Source organism: Pelodiscus sinensis, chromosome 23, assembly GCF_049634645.1.
Source record: "Pelodiscus sinensis isolate JC-2024 chromosome 23, ASM4963464v1, whole genome shotgun sequence".
Lineage (NCBI taxonomy): Eukaryota > Metazoa > Chordata > Testudines > Trionychidae > Pelodiscus > Pelodiscus sinensis.
In genome coordinates, this window is record NC_134733.1 from 19,988,763 (window position 1) to 20,003,926 (window position 15,164).

The following is a 15,164-nucleotide window of genomic DNA, read 5'->3' on the forward strand; positions in this document are numbered from 1 at the left end:
TACATCCTGCTTGACATAATGGGCCTCTCCTCGTGCTCTGTCGGTGGACTAACAAGCAGTCTTTGGAGTCACCACCCATGTTAACCTGCCTTGGATCTGTATGCGCAATCACCTGGGCTAAGGCTATTCCAAAGCTGCAGCCAGGGAAAAGCAGCGGAGGCCCACACAGTCTGAACAGCTGCCAGATTCCTTTGAAATCCTCGTGTGGTAGGGACCATGCCGGGAGACCTTCCCGGGCTGAGCTCTGAGGCTTTGTATCTCAGTGGGGAAGAACCCCCAAATGACCTTCCCGTAACCGTTCTGGAGTAGGCAGTGCCAACCCCTCCTGCAGCGTTCCCTGGTAGATTTTGTAGGGACTTCTATAATTACATCCCTGGGGGTGCAATGTGTCCCCGTGCAGAGGGCTAGACATGGCTTAAATCCTCTTTCCAGGGCTCACGTGGTGCATAGGTTCACTGGGCTGAGGTTTTGAATGGAAGGCACAAGGGCAAATGGATTCACTGCTAATAGCAATGACAACGGGCTGGCCAATTGCCCTGAGGTGGGAACAGAGTTCAGAAGGAAGGGTCCAGCCTAGATTTTTCCTAGCTCTCTATGAATCTCTTTTGTCCGGGGGAGTGCTCAGCGCCCCTTCCTGAGTGGCTGGTATTGTTACTTCTAGCCACTCCTTTGGCAGCTGGCTCCTTTGGCAGCGGGGTAGCTGCTGAGGTGAGCCCCCAGAAATAAAGTCCATCAATCTCTTTTACAGACATCCTAGCTGGAACCACAACACGCTTCCCCAGCCAGCTTTCCTAGCCCTCCCCCCAGCGGCAGGTCTCAGAGCTCTTCCATCCGGTGCCTGTGCAAAGTTAACCCCTTGCTTTCTGGGAAGCAGCATAACCCCCTGCGCCTGCCACAAGTGCGTAGATTTTCTGGCCTCTGGTTATGCTTTGTGCCGTGAGTTTTCTAGGAAACCAGGAAGGGAGACAATGGCCCTTTTTAAATGATCCGGCTTGGTTCTGGGGTGAAAAGACGACGCCTCTGAATTCTTCCCTCTTCCTTGTGACTGTGGGAGAGGAATTATTCTGGTGCCTCCGGGCAGAAAATATTTTTAGCTTGCGACTCTTTCTGCTGTGTTTTCTTCATCCTGCTGACAGCTGATGCTGAAGCCTGCTCTGCTGTCTCTGGTGTCCAATGCAGATTCCTCTGCGGAGCTACACTGGTCGGATGTGCTCAACTGGAGCATGGAAAACAGACTGGCTCTGTGGCTGGCAGCAGCGCAGGGCTGGGGGAAGGGATGGAGAAGCTATTGCAGAGGCTGAGAAACCTCCCGCTGCAAAATGCAAGTTACCCTGGCACCTATGTGGGGTATATGGACCTATAGTATCAGTGTCTCTGCTGTCCCATGGGCATAGATGTTGCTGCACTGAGAAGAGCTCACAGCTGAAAGATGGAAAAAGCAGGCAGCAGCTGCATATAGGGATGTCTCTTCAACCGTAAGCCTCACACGTCTACCAAGTTTGTCTGCCTCCCTGAATAAAGACTTGGTGAATAAAATAGGAGGGATTTCAAAATGATAGCCTGAGACTTCTTTTCCCAAAGGTGCCCTCGAGATTTGGGCTCTCTCTTCCCCTGGTGAGCTTTGATCATCACAGCCCCGACCTTTTATCACCGGTGGTGCTGTTTCAGATGAATTAAATGCACTTGGGGATGGAAAGCTAGTGCAGGTTAAATCTCTCTAGTCTGGCACTCTCTGGTCCGGCATCATCCATGGTCCAGCTTGATTTCAGTTAGCCACATGTCTACTTATTGTGCATGTGGTCACATTTCCCGCAGTCCCAAAACGTTTGTTTACAGCCACTGGGCCTGGCTCTCAGTGTTCTGTGCTATTATGTAGCTCTAATTGACCCCGGTACGTCTTCTACGAGCCCAGCAAGCAGTGTAATGCTGCTAGACAATATTGACCTCCTGTGGTCTGGCAAATTCTCTCGTTTGGCACCAGTCAGGTCCCAAGGATGCCAGAATAGATTCAGCCTATAGGTGTGTTCCAGGACTTGTGCATTAGAATCATAGAACACTGGAACTGGAAGGGTGATAGAAATGTAGCCATGTTAGTCTGGTGTAGCTGAAACAAAAAACAGGACTATGTAGCAGTTTAAAGACTAACAAGATGGTTTATTAGGTGATGAGCTTTTGTGGGCCAGACCCACTTCCTCAGATCAAATAGTGGAAGAAAATTGTCACAACCATATATACCGTCCTTTTCATATGTGTTCATTTTTTTAATTGTATCCTTTGGCATATATGGTTGTGACAATTTTCTTCCACTATTTGATCTGAGGAAGTGGGTCTGGCCCACAAAAGCTCATCACCTAATAAACCATCTTGTTAGTCTTTAAAGTGCTACATAGTCCTGTTTTTAGTTAGAACTGGAAGGGACCTTGAGAGGTCATCGAGTCCAGTCCCCCGCCCTCTCAGCAGGACAAAGAACCATCTAGATCACCCCTGATAGATGTCTGTCTAACCTGCTCTTGAATATCTCCAGTGATGAAGATTCCACAACCCCCCTAGGCAATTTATTCCAGTGTTTAACCACCCTGACAGTTAGGAAGTGCCACGTCCGGGCTCACAGCGCTGCGCGGGATACTTCTCCTCTTAGAAGTAAGCGTAAACGGCATGGAAACGTCTTAAACCGTTTCCAACACAAGCCCCTCCGTCGAACGCCAGTGACAGCAAGGGCTGACGTGTGGAGTCGTGTCATTCTCTGCTCGCTGCCCTGCTACCACAGCGAAGGGAGAATTCTTTGACCTCTCAAAATCCCAGGCCAGCGGGAGGGGAGGAAGGTGAGGGCCATTTCCACAGGCGTGCATGCTGCTGTGTTGGGTAACTGCCTGTGAGCTCGGGGCCTGAGTTCGTGTCAAGCAGGGCTCATTCTGCTCCCCTGAAATGCATGTGACCAACATCCTGCTCCCCCTGCACTTCAGGGGGCAGTGCTGCTTCTTGGGCAGAGCACTGGCCTGTGGGGCTGCAGATCTGGGTTCTGTGTCTGGACCTGTCACTGGCCTGCTGGATGACCTTGGGCAATCGTTTCCCTGCCTGGTGCCTCAGTTTCCCCATTTGTAAAGCGTGGGGGGGGGGGGGGGGAAGGTGATACTAGCCTCCTTTGTGCGGTGCTTTCAGCTCTCCGGAGGAAAAGTGCTGCGGGAGTGCATTCCAGCGGGGTGTTGTGTGGTATGAGGTAAAGAAATTCTTCTCCCCAGTGCAGCCTCCTGAGACACCCTCAGCGTTTTCATGCCTCTAACCCCATGGGGCCTGAATTCCTCCTGAGCATCTTTACGCTTGGGCTTCAAGCGAGTGTGGTAGGCACATGCACACGCTTGTCTAGTTACCCCGGCTTTAGCCAAAAGCCCCAGACGCGGCAGTGCACTGGCTCCCACTTGGGAGCAGGCTAAGAAGCTTTGTAGAAATGTCCGCACACAGAACAAGAGGCCCTGTCAGAAGCTGGTTGGAGAACAAAGGCTCTTCCCTCCCATGGCCGTGGGAGGATAATACTCAAACATCTATTAACATGCACTCCTCCTGGCAGCACTGTAATCCGCTGCTACCTGTGTTATTAGCCCCTGTGCACCAGCTATGTCTGCTCCACTGAGAATCCCGCCCTTTCGTCAGTTGTCCTGGACTGTAATGAGGCTTTTGGATGGGGTGGGCAGGCCCTGTGTCTGCACAGGCAGAACGCTTTAATAATGTTTTAATAACACTTCTTTGCAATGCCAGCAAATACCACCCTCACGAAGGCAGCCCTGTGGAAAATGAAATTTCAAAACTCATTAAAATTAGTGGATTAAAGAGAGTCGCTTTCTAGAGCAAATCATTTGGATTGACGGGAGCCAAAGAGTAGAGACGGGTAAAACCTCTGGGCCCAGAGGATGGGTTTCGGCAAGTCGTGTGCTAGGCTCTTGTCTTAAGAGTTTCAGATGAATGACAATAATTGTGTAGGCCAGGCACTCGAGAAATCCGGGAAGGGAGAAAAGAATGGATGTGTCTTTTCCCATATGAAAGTGTATAAATGAGAGAGCAGCCTGGTCTGAAGTGCAGATATAATTGGTGCTCTGTGCTATAAAGCTCCTGATATTAAGCAGCCTTGAATTGCCTAATCAAAGTAGAAATCTCAGTCTTGGCTAATGAAAGAGCTGAACAGAATGTTGTTTAAACTAACATTGTTCATCATGCGTGGGGTTGGAAGGCTCTCCCTTTGGGTTTAATTTTTCTAATGAATATCCTTTTGCTGACTCTGCTGAAAGCCTGTTTTTATTAAAGGAGCGTATTTTAATTGTACCCAGGACTTCCTTTGCAAAGGAGATGAATGTCATGGATTTGTCATTCCTTCCCTTGTTCATTCATGGCAGTGGTAGGGAAGAGGGCAGTTTTATTATTATCAAGGTTTTGCTCTCAACTACGTTCAGACTTGTTTTGCTGGACTCCTTTAATAAGTTCAGTGTCTCTGAACTGATTGACCTGTTTTGCATTAGTGCCTGATTCTATTAACCATTTCGGAGCCTACCCAAAAGTTGTCTTCAGTTACTACAAATCTACAGTTGGTAAAGTATCAGGCTGCTAAATAGAAATTAAACATCCAGGGTATCCAAGGCTTAGACAGTGTGTGTGGATTCCTCAGGGTCTGAGAATAGACTAGGCAGCTGGTAATATTTCACTGATAATGTGTTGAGAGTGTCTGTCTAGGTAAGTAAACGATTTTCAGTTTCGCCGTGTTCTTAGAGAATTAGCTGTGGATAGGGACTTCACCCTGGTACTCCTGAGTGGAATTTGTGCTGTTAGTTCAATGCTGCTGTCCATGGTCTTGGTGTGTTATGTTCCCTAAGGCTTTTCCGAGCTAAGTAATAAAACTACATCCTTCCTGGCCCCAGGCCAAGGGACTGTGGTGAAGAGGTATTATTTGGACTGTACAAGAAGCCTGAAACTTTCCGTTTCTGATCTGTAATGTGCTTAGTCATCTCTCTTCCAAAAATGTGCAAAGCAGCCGGCTGACAACTCAATTGTTGGAAAACAAAGTGCAGGAGGTGGAAGGAGTTCAGCATTAAAACAGGTCGGCAGGATCTTCAGTCCTGACACTGTGTGAGAACTTGATAATGCAGCAGTTTAGTTCCAAAGGACACTGTCTGAAAGGGATGGATAAGATCCGTCTGGCGTAACTAGGGCCCTACCAAATGTACAGTCCATTTTGGTCAATTTCATAGTCAAATAGGATTTTTAAAATCATACACGAGGGCTACGTCTACACTGGCAGCTTCTTGCGCAAGAACTCTTCCACAAGAGAGCGTCTACACTGGCATGTGCTTTTGCGCAAGACCATCCGTGCCAGTGTAGACTCTCTCTTGCACAAGAAAGCTCTGATGGCCATTTTAACCATAGGGGCTTCTTGCACAAGAAATTCATGTTGCCTGTCTACACTGGCCTCTTCTGGAAGAGCTCTTGCGCAAGAGGGCTTCTTCCTGACAGGGAGCATCAGAGTTCTCGCACAAGAAGCCCTGACTTTCTACAGTACAATGTCAGTTTACTTGTGCAAAAACGCGCGGCCAGTGTAGACAGGCAGCATGTTTTTGTGCAAGAGCGGCTGTTTTCGCACAAGAACGCGCCAGTGTAGACACAGCCTTAAGGATTTCAGCTATTTAAATCTGAAATGCCAGTGTTGTAATTGTAGGGGTCCTGACCCAAAAAGGAGTTGTGCAGGGGTCACAAGGTTATTGTAGGGTCATTTATGGTACTGCGACCCTTACTTCTGCACTGTTGCTGGTGGTGACGCTGCCTTCTGAGCGGGGCAGCTGGAGAGCAGCGGGTGCTGGCCGGGAGCCCAGCTCTGAAGGCAGAGCTGTCTACAGCAGCCGTGCAGAAGGATAGCATGGTATGGTATTGCCACTGTTACTTCTGTGCTGCTGCCTGCACAGCTGGGTCCTCCATCAGCAGCTGTCACCCTAGCCACCCAGCTCTGCATTTCTAAGCTTACTTCTGTGCTGCTGCTAACAGGGTGCTGCCTTCAGAGCTAGGTACCTGGCCAGCAGCTGCTGCTGTCCGGTAGCCCAGCTCTGTCCTATCAAGATAATTATTGAACAATTTTGATTCTCATTTCAAAGTTGCTTTTTCAGACTTGCAACAAGATACACTTCTCATTTTGTCTACCCAGTGGGTGGATTCTCAATCTGCACTGAAAGGCACATACATAAGAACAGTTAGGGTGTCTGGTTGGATCGTGTGTTGTTCTGCCTGCCAGCTGCCATACTGCTAGCTGCAATTTCTCCTAGTCAGAAATGGAGGTGTTGTAACCAAAGGGTACGGCCACACTGCGGTGAGGAGGTGTGTAGGTGTTCCCAAGTTAGTTTAGATCTAGCTAGATGAAGTTGCTGGGAGATGTTCTTTGGACTGAGATTTTCCAGAACGGTGTTTTTCGTGGGGACCATGCTCAGAAAACTAAGAGCCAAGTTTGGATTTTTGAATATTTTTAAGCTTTTGATCGGTTCGGGTATGTCTACAGTACAAAGTTAATTCGAACTAACAGATGTTAGTTCGAATTAACTTTGATAGGGGCTACACATGCAAACCGCTAGTTCGAACTTAATTCGAAGTAGCGGAGCGCTTAATTCAAACTAGGTAAACCTCATTCTACGAGGACTAACGCCTAGTTCAAATTAACTAGTTCGAATTAAGGGGTGTGTAGCCACTTAATTGGAACTAGTGGGAGGCTAGCCCTCCCCAGCTTTCCCTGGTGGCCACTCTGGGCACCACCAGGGAAACTCGTCTGCCCCCCCTCCCGGCCCAGGAGCCCTTAAAGGGGCACGGGCTGGCTACGGTGCCCGTGCCAGGTGGAAGCCTGCCAGCACCCAGCCAGCAGACCCTGCCCCTGGCATGGCTCGAGCCGGCCACCCGCTGCTACCCAGCCCTCCGCCTCTTCCCGGGACCAGGCTGGCGGCTCCCAGGAGCCTGCCCGGGTCCGCAAGAGGCGGGCGCCTGCCTGGTCTAGTGCAGACATCGTGGACCTCATCCACGACCTCCACACTAGGCACCGGAAAGTGGCCGTCTAGGGCAGGAGAGCTGCCAGCCTGGCCACCCAGGAGCAGGTGTGCATGAAAATCAAGGTGGTCCACTGAGACCCCCGACCCTGAGCCCTGAGCTTACAATGCCCGTACTGGGTCAGACCAAAGGTCCGTCTAGCCAAGTAGCCTGTCTGCCGACAGCGGCCAACACTAGGTACCCTGGAGGGGATGGACCGAAGACAATGACCAAGCCATTTGTCTCGTGCCATCCCTCTCCAGCCTTCCACAAACAGAGGCCAGGGACACCACTCCTACCCTCTGGCTAATACCACTCCATGGACCCAACCTCCATGACTTTATCTCACTTCTCTTTAAACTCTGTTCTAGTTCTAGCCTTCACAGCCTCCTGCAGCAAGGAGTTCCACAGGTTGACTATTTGCTTTGTGAAGAAGAACTTTCTGTTGTTAGTTTGAAGCCTGATACCTATTCATTTCATTTGGTGTCCTCTAGTCCTTATATTATGGGAACTAATGAAGAACTTTTCTTTATGCACCCTCTCCACACCACTCATGCTTTTATAGACCTCTATCCTATCCCCCCTCAGTCTCCTCTTTTCTAAGCTGAAAAGTCCCAGTCTCTTTAGCCTCTCTTCATATGGGACCTGTTCCAAACCCCTGATCATTTTAGTTGCCCTCCCCTCTCCCACCCTCTCTCTTCCCCTTGCCCACCTTCTTTTCCCAGTCTCCCAGAGTTTTGTTCAATAAAGAGAGTTTCTATTTTTGAACACACGTGTCCTTTATTTTGTACATGAGGAAGGGGGGCTAGGGAGGGGTAAGTGGAAGGAGGTGAGGGAGGAATGGGGTACGAGCCCCCGATGGGGAGGACTGGGCTGGCTCTACGGGCTCCTCGGGGTGGAAACTGTCTTGAAGCCCTTTGATTGACCCCCCCTCCAGATGGCAGCCTGCGGCAAGTGCAGCCGGGCTGATGGCCGAGTGCTGTGATGTGCCGAGTGTGGGCACTCAGGACACTCCAAGCCAGGACTGCTTTGCAAGCGGGGAACCCCTGAGAACTGTCTGTCCAGGGTGGGGATCGGGTCCCTTTAAGCACAGCCCTCGGCTAGCCTGAGAAAGCAGCTCCACACTCTAAGTCCTAATCTGATGCCCTGCCGGCACTGCTTCTGGCCATCCTTAACCTCAGTTCAGGGTCCACTCAGTGTGGACATGCTAGTTCGAATTAGCAAAACGCTAATTCGAACTAGTTTTTAAGTCTGGATGCGCTAATTTGAATTAGCTTAGTTCGAATTAACTAATTCGAACTAAGTTAGTTCGAATTAGTGCTGTAGTGTAGACATACCCTTCTGGTCTGTGATTTTTTTTGGGGAGGGGGGGGGAAAGGAGGTTCAGGCAGATATTTAAGCATTTTCCCTTCCTACATTTCTGAGTTCATCTGTGGCTGCAAGTGGTCCTGATTTTTACAGTGACTGCTGCAAAAATGAGCCATGGCTGACTTGGATCTGTTGTTCTGCAAACTTATTCAGCAGCCATCTTATCTTTCCCCTGGCATAATCCACAGGCGTGCCTTATTAGAGACTTCAGACCCGGTTCCTGAGGGTCCCCAGATAAAATCAGATCATGTGTTGCCAGACAATGCGACTGAGTCCTAAGGCCTTCAAGCAGCTCTTCATCATTACAATTTACTGGTTAGGGGGTTGTTTTTCCTCCTCTCCTCTTCATCACGGCAGCTCAGCTTTCACTGAAACTTCAGTGTCAGTGAGGTAGACTCTAGATTGAATCCCCAGCTGCTTTCAGCTTGCTCTCGCTGTTCAGGAGATCTCTGTCCGTTCCGGATGGTTGGCTTTTTTTCATTATACCCCAGAGTCCTTCTCTGCCATTGTATTGACTTCACTCCGCCTTATCTGCCCTATTTTTTAGACCAAGCTCTGTTTGCATAGTTCATATGGCTGCATTGAATGAAGTATTTTCCCTTCCATCTGCCCATCATAGACTGTTCAGAATTCATTTGTAGGGAGGGATTACCTGGCGGAAGGGTGGACCGTTTGTTCCGAATAATTTCTGCCCTTGGTATTGCTTAGCCCAGCAGCTCTGGGAGATTTGATTAGTCCTTTTCGCTAGGCACAAAACCGCGTGGCACATATCAGCTGTTCTTTCTCTTGAGAGGCTTGATGGCCACACGAGAGCCCTCCCCTCCACTGAGTTTGTGGGGTGAGGGGTCTTTCACAGCTAGCTCCCATTAGCTGACATGCAAGTTAACAGCCGTATTTACATTTCAAAAAAGAGCTAGGTAAATTCATGGCAGTTAGGTCCATCAGTGGTGATTAGCCAGGATGGGTGGGAATGGTGTCCCTAACCTCTGTTTGTTAGAAGCTGGGAATGGGTGACAGGGGAGGGATCACGTGATGATTCCTTGTTCTGTTCATTCCCTCTGGAGCACCTGGTATTGGTCCTCTTGGCAGATAGGACACTGGGCTAGATGGACCTTTAATCTGACCCAGTCTGGCCGTTCTTGTGTATCTGAGCCACTTCTAAGGGTGGGTGGGTGGCCTCGGAGGGGTAGTGGTACAATACTCACCCACCAAATTTCTCCCTGTGCTTTCTTTAGGCTTGCAGTTTGTGGCAGGTAGAAATCTGAGAACTTTACTGGACAGCGACCTGCCTGCAGTCCCAAATCTGGTGCATAGCCCCCTGCGTAATGGGGCTTTGTATATTCTGCATCTCACAAACGCAGGTGCAGTTTTTGCCGTTTGTGATTTGTCTATCAAAAAAAATAACCAGTTAAAAATTAGCCCTCGTGCAAACGGTCCCTCTTCCTCCCCCTGAAAAATCAATCAGAAAATCATCAAGACTCTTACCTAGGGGACACAGAGCTGGATTTTGTTTAGTTCTGATCATGGTTGTTTCCCTGACTCCATAAGCATCCCTGGGGCTCGCTTTACCCGTCTGTGGAACTGCTGGCTGTAATTTATCTACTTACCATGTTCTTGGGAGGCTTAATGCCTGGAAAGTGCCTTTGAGGCTGCTGGCTGGAAGGAGCGGGAGAGGTGCATTGCTGGTGGCAGTCCAGGTGCCAAATTTCTTGCCTGTAATTTTCTACACTTATCCTATCATGCTCCCCTCTCATTTTAGGATACATTTGCACAGGGGCTCTCAAACTCCATTGCACCACGACTCCTCTCTGACCACAAAAAATACTACAAACCCCAGAGGGTTCAAATCCAAGTAGCCCTGGAGAAAATGGTGTCAAGACTCATTTTTGGGTCATGCCCCACAATTTGAGAACGGCTGCGTTAGTCCCCAAAGCTTGGGTTCCCTTTAGCATGGAGTAAGAGGATGGAAGTGACGGAGAGGACCAACCCTGGCAATCCTTCTTGGGGCTGATGGGTGACAGGAATGAGAGCTGATCTATAGTCCAGAGGACATCACAAAGCGTTATCGCACAGGCGGCCGGTGTCATTAGCACAAATGAACACTAATGGAGCGTGAGGGCGAGGTGATGGCAAAGTGAAAATGGAATCAGATTTTTGCACTTAAAGGAGTTAGAGGTGTAAAACAACTCTTAATAGCTCAGTGATCCAGTTAAGACACAATGTGAAATTGCTAATCCAAATTGATTTTTTGTTGTTGTATTGTTGAAGCTGCATTCCAACAGGCTCCGATATAATGGCCTCTGCTAATATTTGAACTTCATCCAACTTTAAAACCCTGTGAAGAATCCTACTGTGTTTGGGTCTCAAAGGGGAAAAGTACTTGCCCCCTTTGAAACATCCGTGAATAATCGGGGACAACGTAATGGAGAGAATTGAGTTGTGTTCTGTGGTGTGAGGTTTTTAATGGATATTTTATTTCATGGGACATTTTCGCACTCCTGTAGCTCTGTGTATTTCTAATTGATTAATAACTGTTTTTAAGTCTCGGGCTGTGTCTAGACTACGGGGATTTTCCAGGATACTGGAGGCATCTTGGAAAAACTCCGCCACATCCAGGGAACGCGACTGCTCTTTGTCTTTTTTTTGTGTGGAAGAGCAGACGTGCTCTTTCGAAAGCCCTGTCTTCCTCTTCCCATGAGGAAGAAGGGCTCTTCCAAAAGAGGAGGCTTTTCCGAAATTCGGCCCAGTGTTGATGGGCCAAATTTCGGAAAAGCTTCTTTCGGAAAAACTATCAGAGAAAGGTACGCAAATTGCAGAGCACAATTTGCATACCTTTTTCCGATAGATCATTGAGTAGTCTTGTGGCACCTTAGAGACTAACAAATATAGTATGTCAGGAGCTTTTGGGGTTAAAACCCACTTCTGTGGAAGACTTGGAGTGGAGCTGGGTTTTTAAGTTGTGTTGTTCACAAAGAATGCCAAGGGAGAAACATGCTGAATGACTGAACAGCCTCTCTGGAGATGGGGGAGAGGCATGACTCACTGTCTCAGTGGATAATGGGCTGAATCCTGCCACTAGACAGAAGAGGCAGAGCCTCATGGTTAAGGCACTGGCCTGGGATGCAGAGGATCCTCTCCTGAGCTCTTCAGTAAAATGGGGAAGGTATTTCCTGTTACAGATTTTGTCTGGCCTGTTTAGATTCTAAGCCACCCCTGGGTAGGGAGGGACGGTCTCTTGTATCATGGGTTTGCACAGCACCTAGCATTATGGGTCCGTGAACTCTGCTGGGACCTGTAGGCCGGCACTACTGTCATACAGAATGCATGTCAGTGGCCTCCAGCTACGAACACACTCAGGGTATGTCGACACTGGGAAGGTTTGGCGCTGAAAGTGCTGTCAACATGTAAAAGTCGCCAAAAGTGAAAACTGGTCAGACCTTTCTTTGTTGACATTTCATGGCCACATTGCTAGCTCCCCTGTCGACAGAGCGAAGCAATGTGGGTGAGCATTCCACAGTGCAGTGTAGTGGGAAGGCAGAGCTGAGCCCTGTCCTTGGAATTCCCTCATAGCTCTGTGACCTGTCCGTGCTAAGGAATGTCAAGGCAGCACAGCAGTTTCTCCAGCCTTCCTCCTGCAGCAACTGTCTGCCTGCCGCTGTGTTCCTAGCAGGGCAGAGCAGGAGCATGCCAATTATTTGTTCTTTGTTTGTTCCTCAAAGGGAGCAGCTCACTTAGCTGTCAAATACTTCCCAGAGCTTTGAAAGGGGAGGGGTGCATTCCTGCAGGGCAGCAGAGATCACAAAACATTGAGCACATTGATTGAGGCAGGCATTTTGGGATACTGGTGGAAGCCAATTCTCTTAACAAAACAAACAGCAGAGTCCACACTGGCTCTTTGTTGACAATAAAGAGAGGGCTGGACAATAAAGAGAAGTCTCTTGCAGGGCTGGAAGTTGTTTGTTGCCAAAACTGGGTGTTTTTTCCAACAAAAGTCACCTTGCAATGAAAACGCTCTCACTCCTTTGCTGCCAAAAGGCAGTTTTGGGCATCAAAACATGCCAGTGTAGATAAGGCCTCACTCAGTTGCTGGTGCTCTGAGGACACAGTGATAGACATCTGGCTGACCTCACTGCTGCCCTGCTCATGCATCAAAGGGAAGGTCTTGTGCCTGGTAGGCTGGTGCAGTGGGGCAGAGTTGAGAACCGCTGAAATGCATGTACTTGTTAGCCTGGATGCAGTGTGTTTTGCCGCTCCTAAGTTTCCTCTGTGGGACCCTATTAAATTAAAGTGTGTGTGTGTGTAGGTACCGCTGCTCTATTAATTCACAGGTGAACTCCTGCGTGAGGGGCTTCTGGATGGGATGGTGTTGTTTCTAGTGACCTTCTCAACAGCTGCATGTCCTCTCCCCTATCCTGCATTACACAGTGCCCTGCCTCATTGCCATGGATGGGAAACCTCTCAGATGAGGGGGGGCTAGTGGATGCCGGTGCCTCTGGGAAAGCAAGCCCTGGGAGCTCACACTGATGCATGTTTGTAGGAAGGTTAAACGGGGTGGGTGTGGGGGTTACAAGCCATTCGTGAGGCCAGTTGCAGCCCAGGGAACCGATCTTCCTGAGCCGAGCAGTACGCGGTGAGACTGCATTCAGGTGAAAACCCACTTTGTGCTACAATGCGAGGGTTTGCGCGGTTCAGTTGTGGTTGCAGTTTCTTTCTCAACTCCCTCGGGTGTAATGATCTTGCTGCAGACCAGGGCACCCTAATGGCTCTGTGTGGTTGTTTCTTGCAGGAGGCGGACACGGACGATAACCAGGGCACGCTGGGCTTCGACGAGTTCTGCGCCTTCTACAAGATGATGTCGACGCGGCGCGATCTGTACCTGCTCATGCTCACCTACAGCAACCACAAGGACTACCTGGATGCTGACGACCTGAAGCGCTTCCTTGAGATTGAGCAAAAGGTGGGCTGCGCAGACCCCTGGTTACTCTCCCTTAGAAAAGCTACAATGTTCCAACCTTCCATTCAGAGGTGACCTTTTAATGTTTCCCTCATGGCTTCATCCCAAGGTGGATTGAAAGCCTATCAAACCGTGACATTTTATGCAATAACAAGGTTACCTGCCAAGGTCTTGGAGCTTGTCCAAACCTTGTGCACAGAAACTTAAAGCCTGTTGCCACTCAGTATGATGTATCTTGCTGAGATCTTGGTTTGGAGGTCTTAAAGTGGAAAGAGGACTCTGTTAAGCTAGTGCTGGCTCATTTTCTTTTTACGTACAGCACCCTTGAGAGGGGTGAATGATTGGCCTACTCATTTAGGGCACGCAGGAGAAATGAATACTCTCCATAAGCCAGGAGAGCAAAGATGGGCTAACCATCTAATTTAGCATGGAAGATGGATTGTGTTTTATTCCTGCAGAGCTCACCAGGTATGTTGATTTCTTAATGATCATAATTTGCACGCCCCACCTAATCTTCAAATTGGATGTCATTGTACACAGCATACTCTGCATGCAGGGGACAGCTTGTGGGTTGAGTGCTAAGTGGCGCTTTCTCGTTTTTTAATTTAAATTCATTTTTAAAGCAATACTAATGGAGTGCTTCAGGTGCACACAGCAGAGCATGGGCATGACTCCTCATGGCAGAGGGAATAATCCAAGCAAGATTTAATTCTTGCCCTGTGTTTGATTCAAGGCCTCTCCCTAATACTGTTTTATGTAAATACAGCGATTGTAAAAGAGAAGGACAAATAGAACTGGCTGAAACTGGGCAGGTACTATAGAAACATGCCGTTCATATGTCTGACTATGTATCACAAGGTGTCCCCTTCTGATTAGGACAAATTCCATACGGGCTAGAGAAATGAGTTGCTGTCCACCTCAGACACTGAATTCAGCTTCCCCATTTCCAGTGACTTTCAGAGGCTATGTCTAGACTGCAGAGCTTTTCCAGGATGCTGGATTCTGAGATAACCGTTTACGAAAAAGCGGACGTGTTCTTTCAGCATCCCTGTATTCCTCTTGGTGAGAGGATAAGGAATGTTCCGAAAGAGGAGGCTTGTTTCTGAAATTTGGTCCTGTATAGATGGGCCAAATTTTGTAAAAGCCTCATTCGGGGAAAAAAGCGGAAAAAGCTATGTAAATTGCGACTTTTCCCGGCAGAGTAGACATAGCCTAAATGAAGACTTAGTTTCGTGCTGATGACTGTAATAATGTTGTGGAACGAGCAATAATTGTCACCGTAGGAGCATAGAATCATAGAATAGAATCCTAGGGCTGGAAGAGACCTCAGGAGGTCTTCGAGTCCAGCCCCCTGCTCAAAGCAGGACCAACCCCAACTCAATCATCCCAGCCAGGGCTTTGTCAAGACGGGACTTAAAAACCTCGAGGGGTGGAGATCCACCCTCTCCTGAAGGAACCCTTCCAGTGCTTCCCCACCCTCCTCTGCAATATCATACCTACCAGTTGCTTTGGTGGCCACTGCCTCACAAGTGTGGTTGACAATGGCTTTTACTCCACTAGATACTCATTACTGAAAAAATAAAGGGCTGGCTTTCTGACTAAGCATTACCGTTACGAAGGTTTCTGACCAGCTCTGACTGCGCCGTGGGATGAATGTTTAATTTGTTTCAAGTAGAGCATTTCTGAGACATGATTGGAAAGTTTAAGTAGCTACCTACGCATGGCCACTCCAATCCAGGAGTAGGTGGGGCATTCAGGCAGTCGGATGTCCTGGACAAAAGCAATTGAATTTGTAACATGA

The 15,164-nt window shown here is 48.7% G+C and overlaps 1 protein-coding gene across 1 annotated transcript in view; it reads left to right on the forward strand.

The window, feature by feature from the left end:
• Positions 1-15,164, forward strand: part of PLCH2 (phospholipase C eta 2) — a 393,557-nt gene that overhangs the window by 287,392 nt on the left and 91,001 nt on the right. Inside the window, exon 6 of the mRNA XM_014574375.3 lies at positions 13,196-13,366. Within this exon, the coding sequence (XP_014429861.2) occupies positions 13,196-13,366 (171 nt within the window). The remainder of the gene's footprint in view (positions 1-13,195; positions 13,367-15,164) is intronic.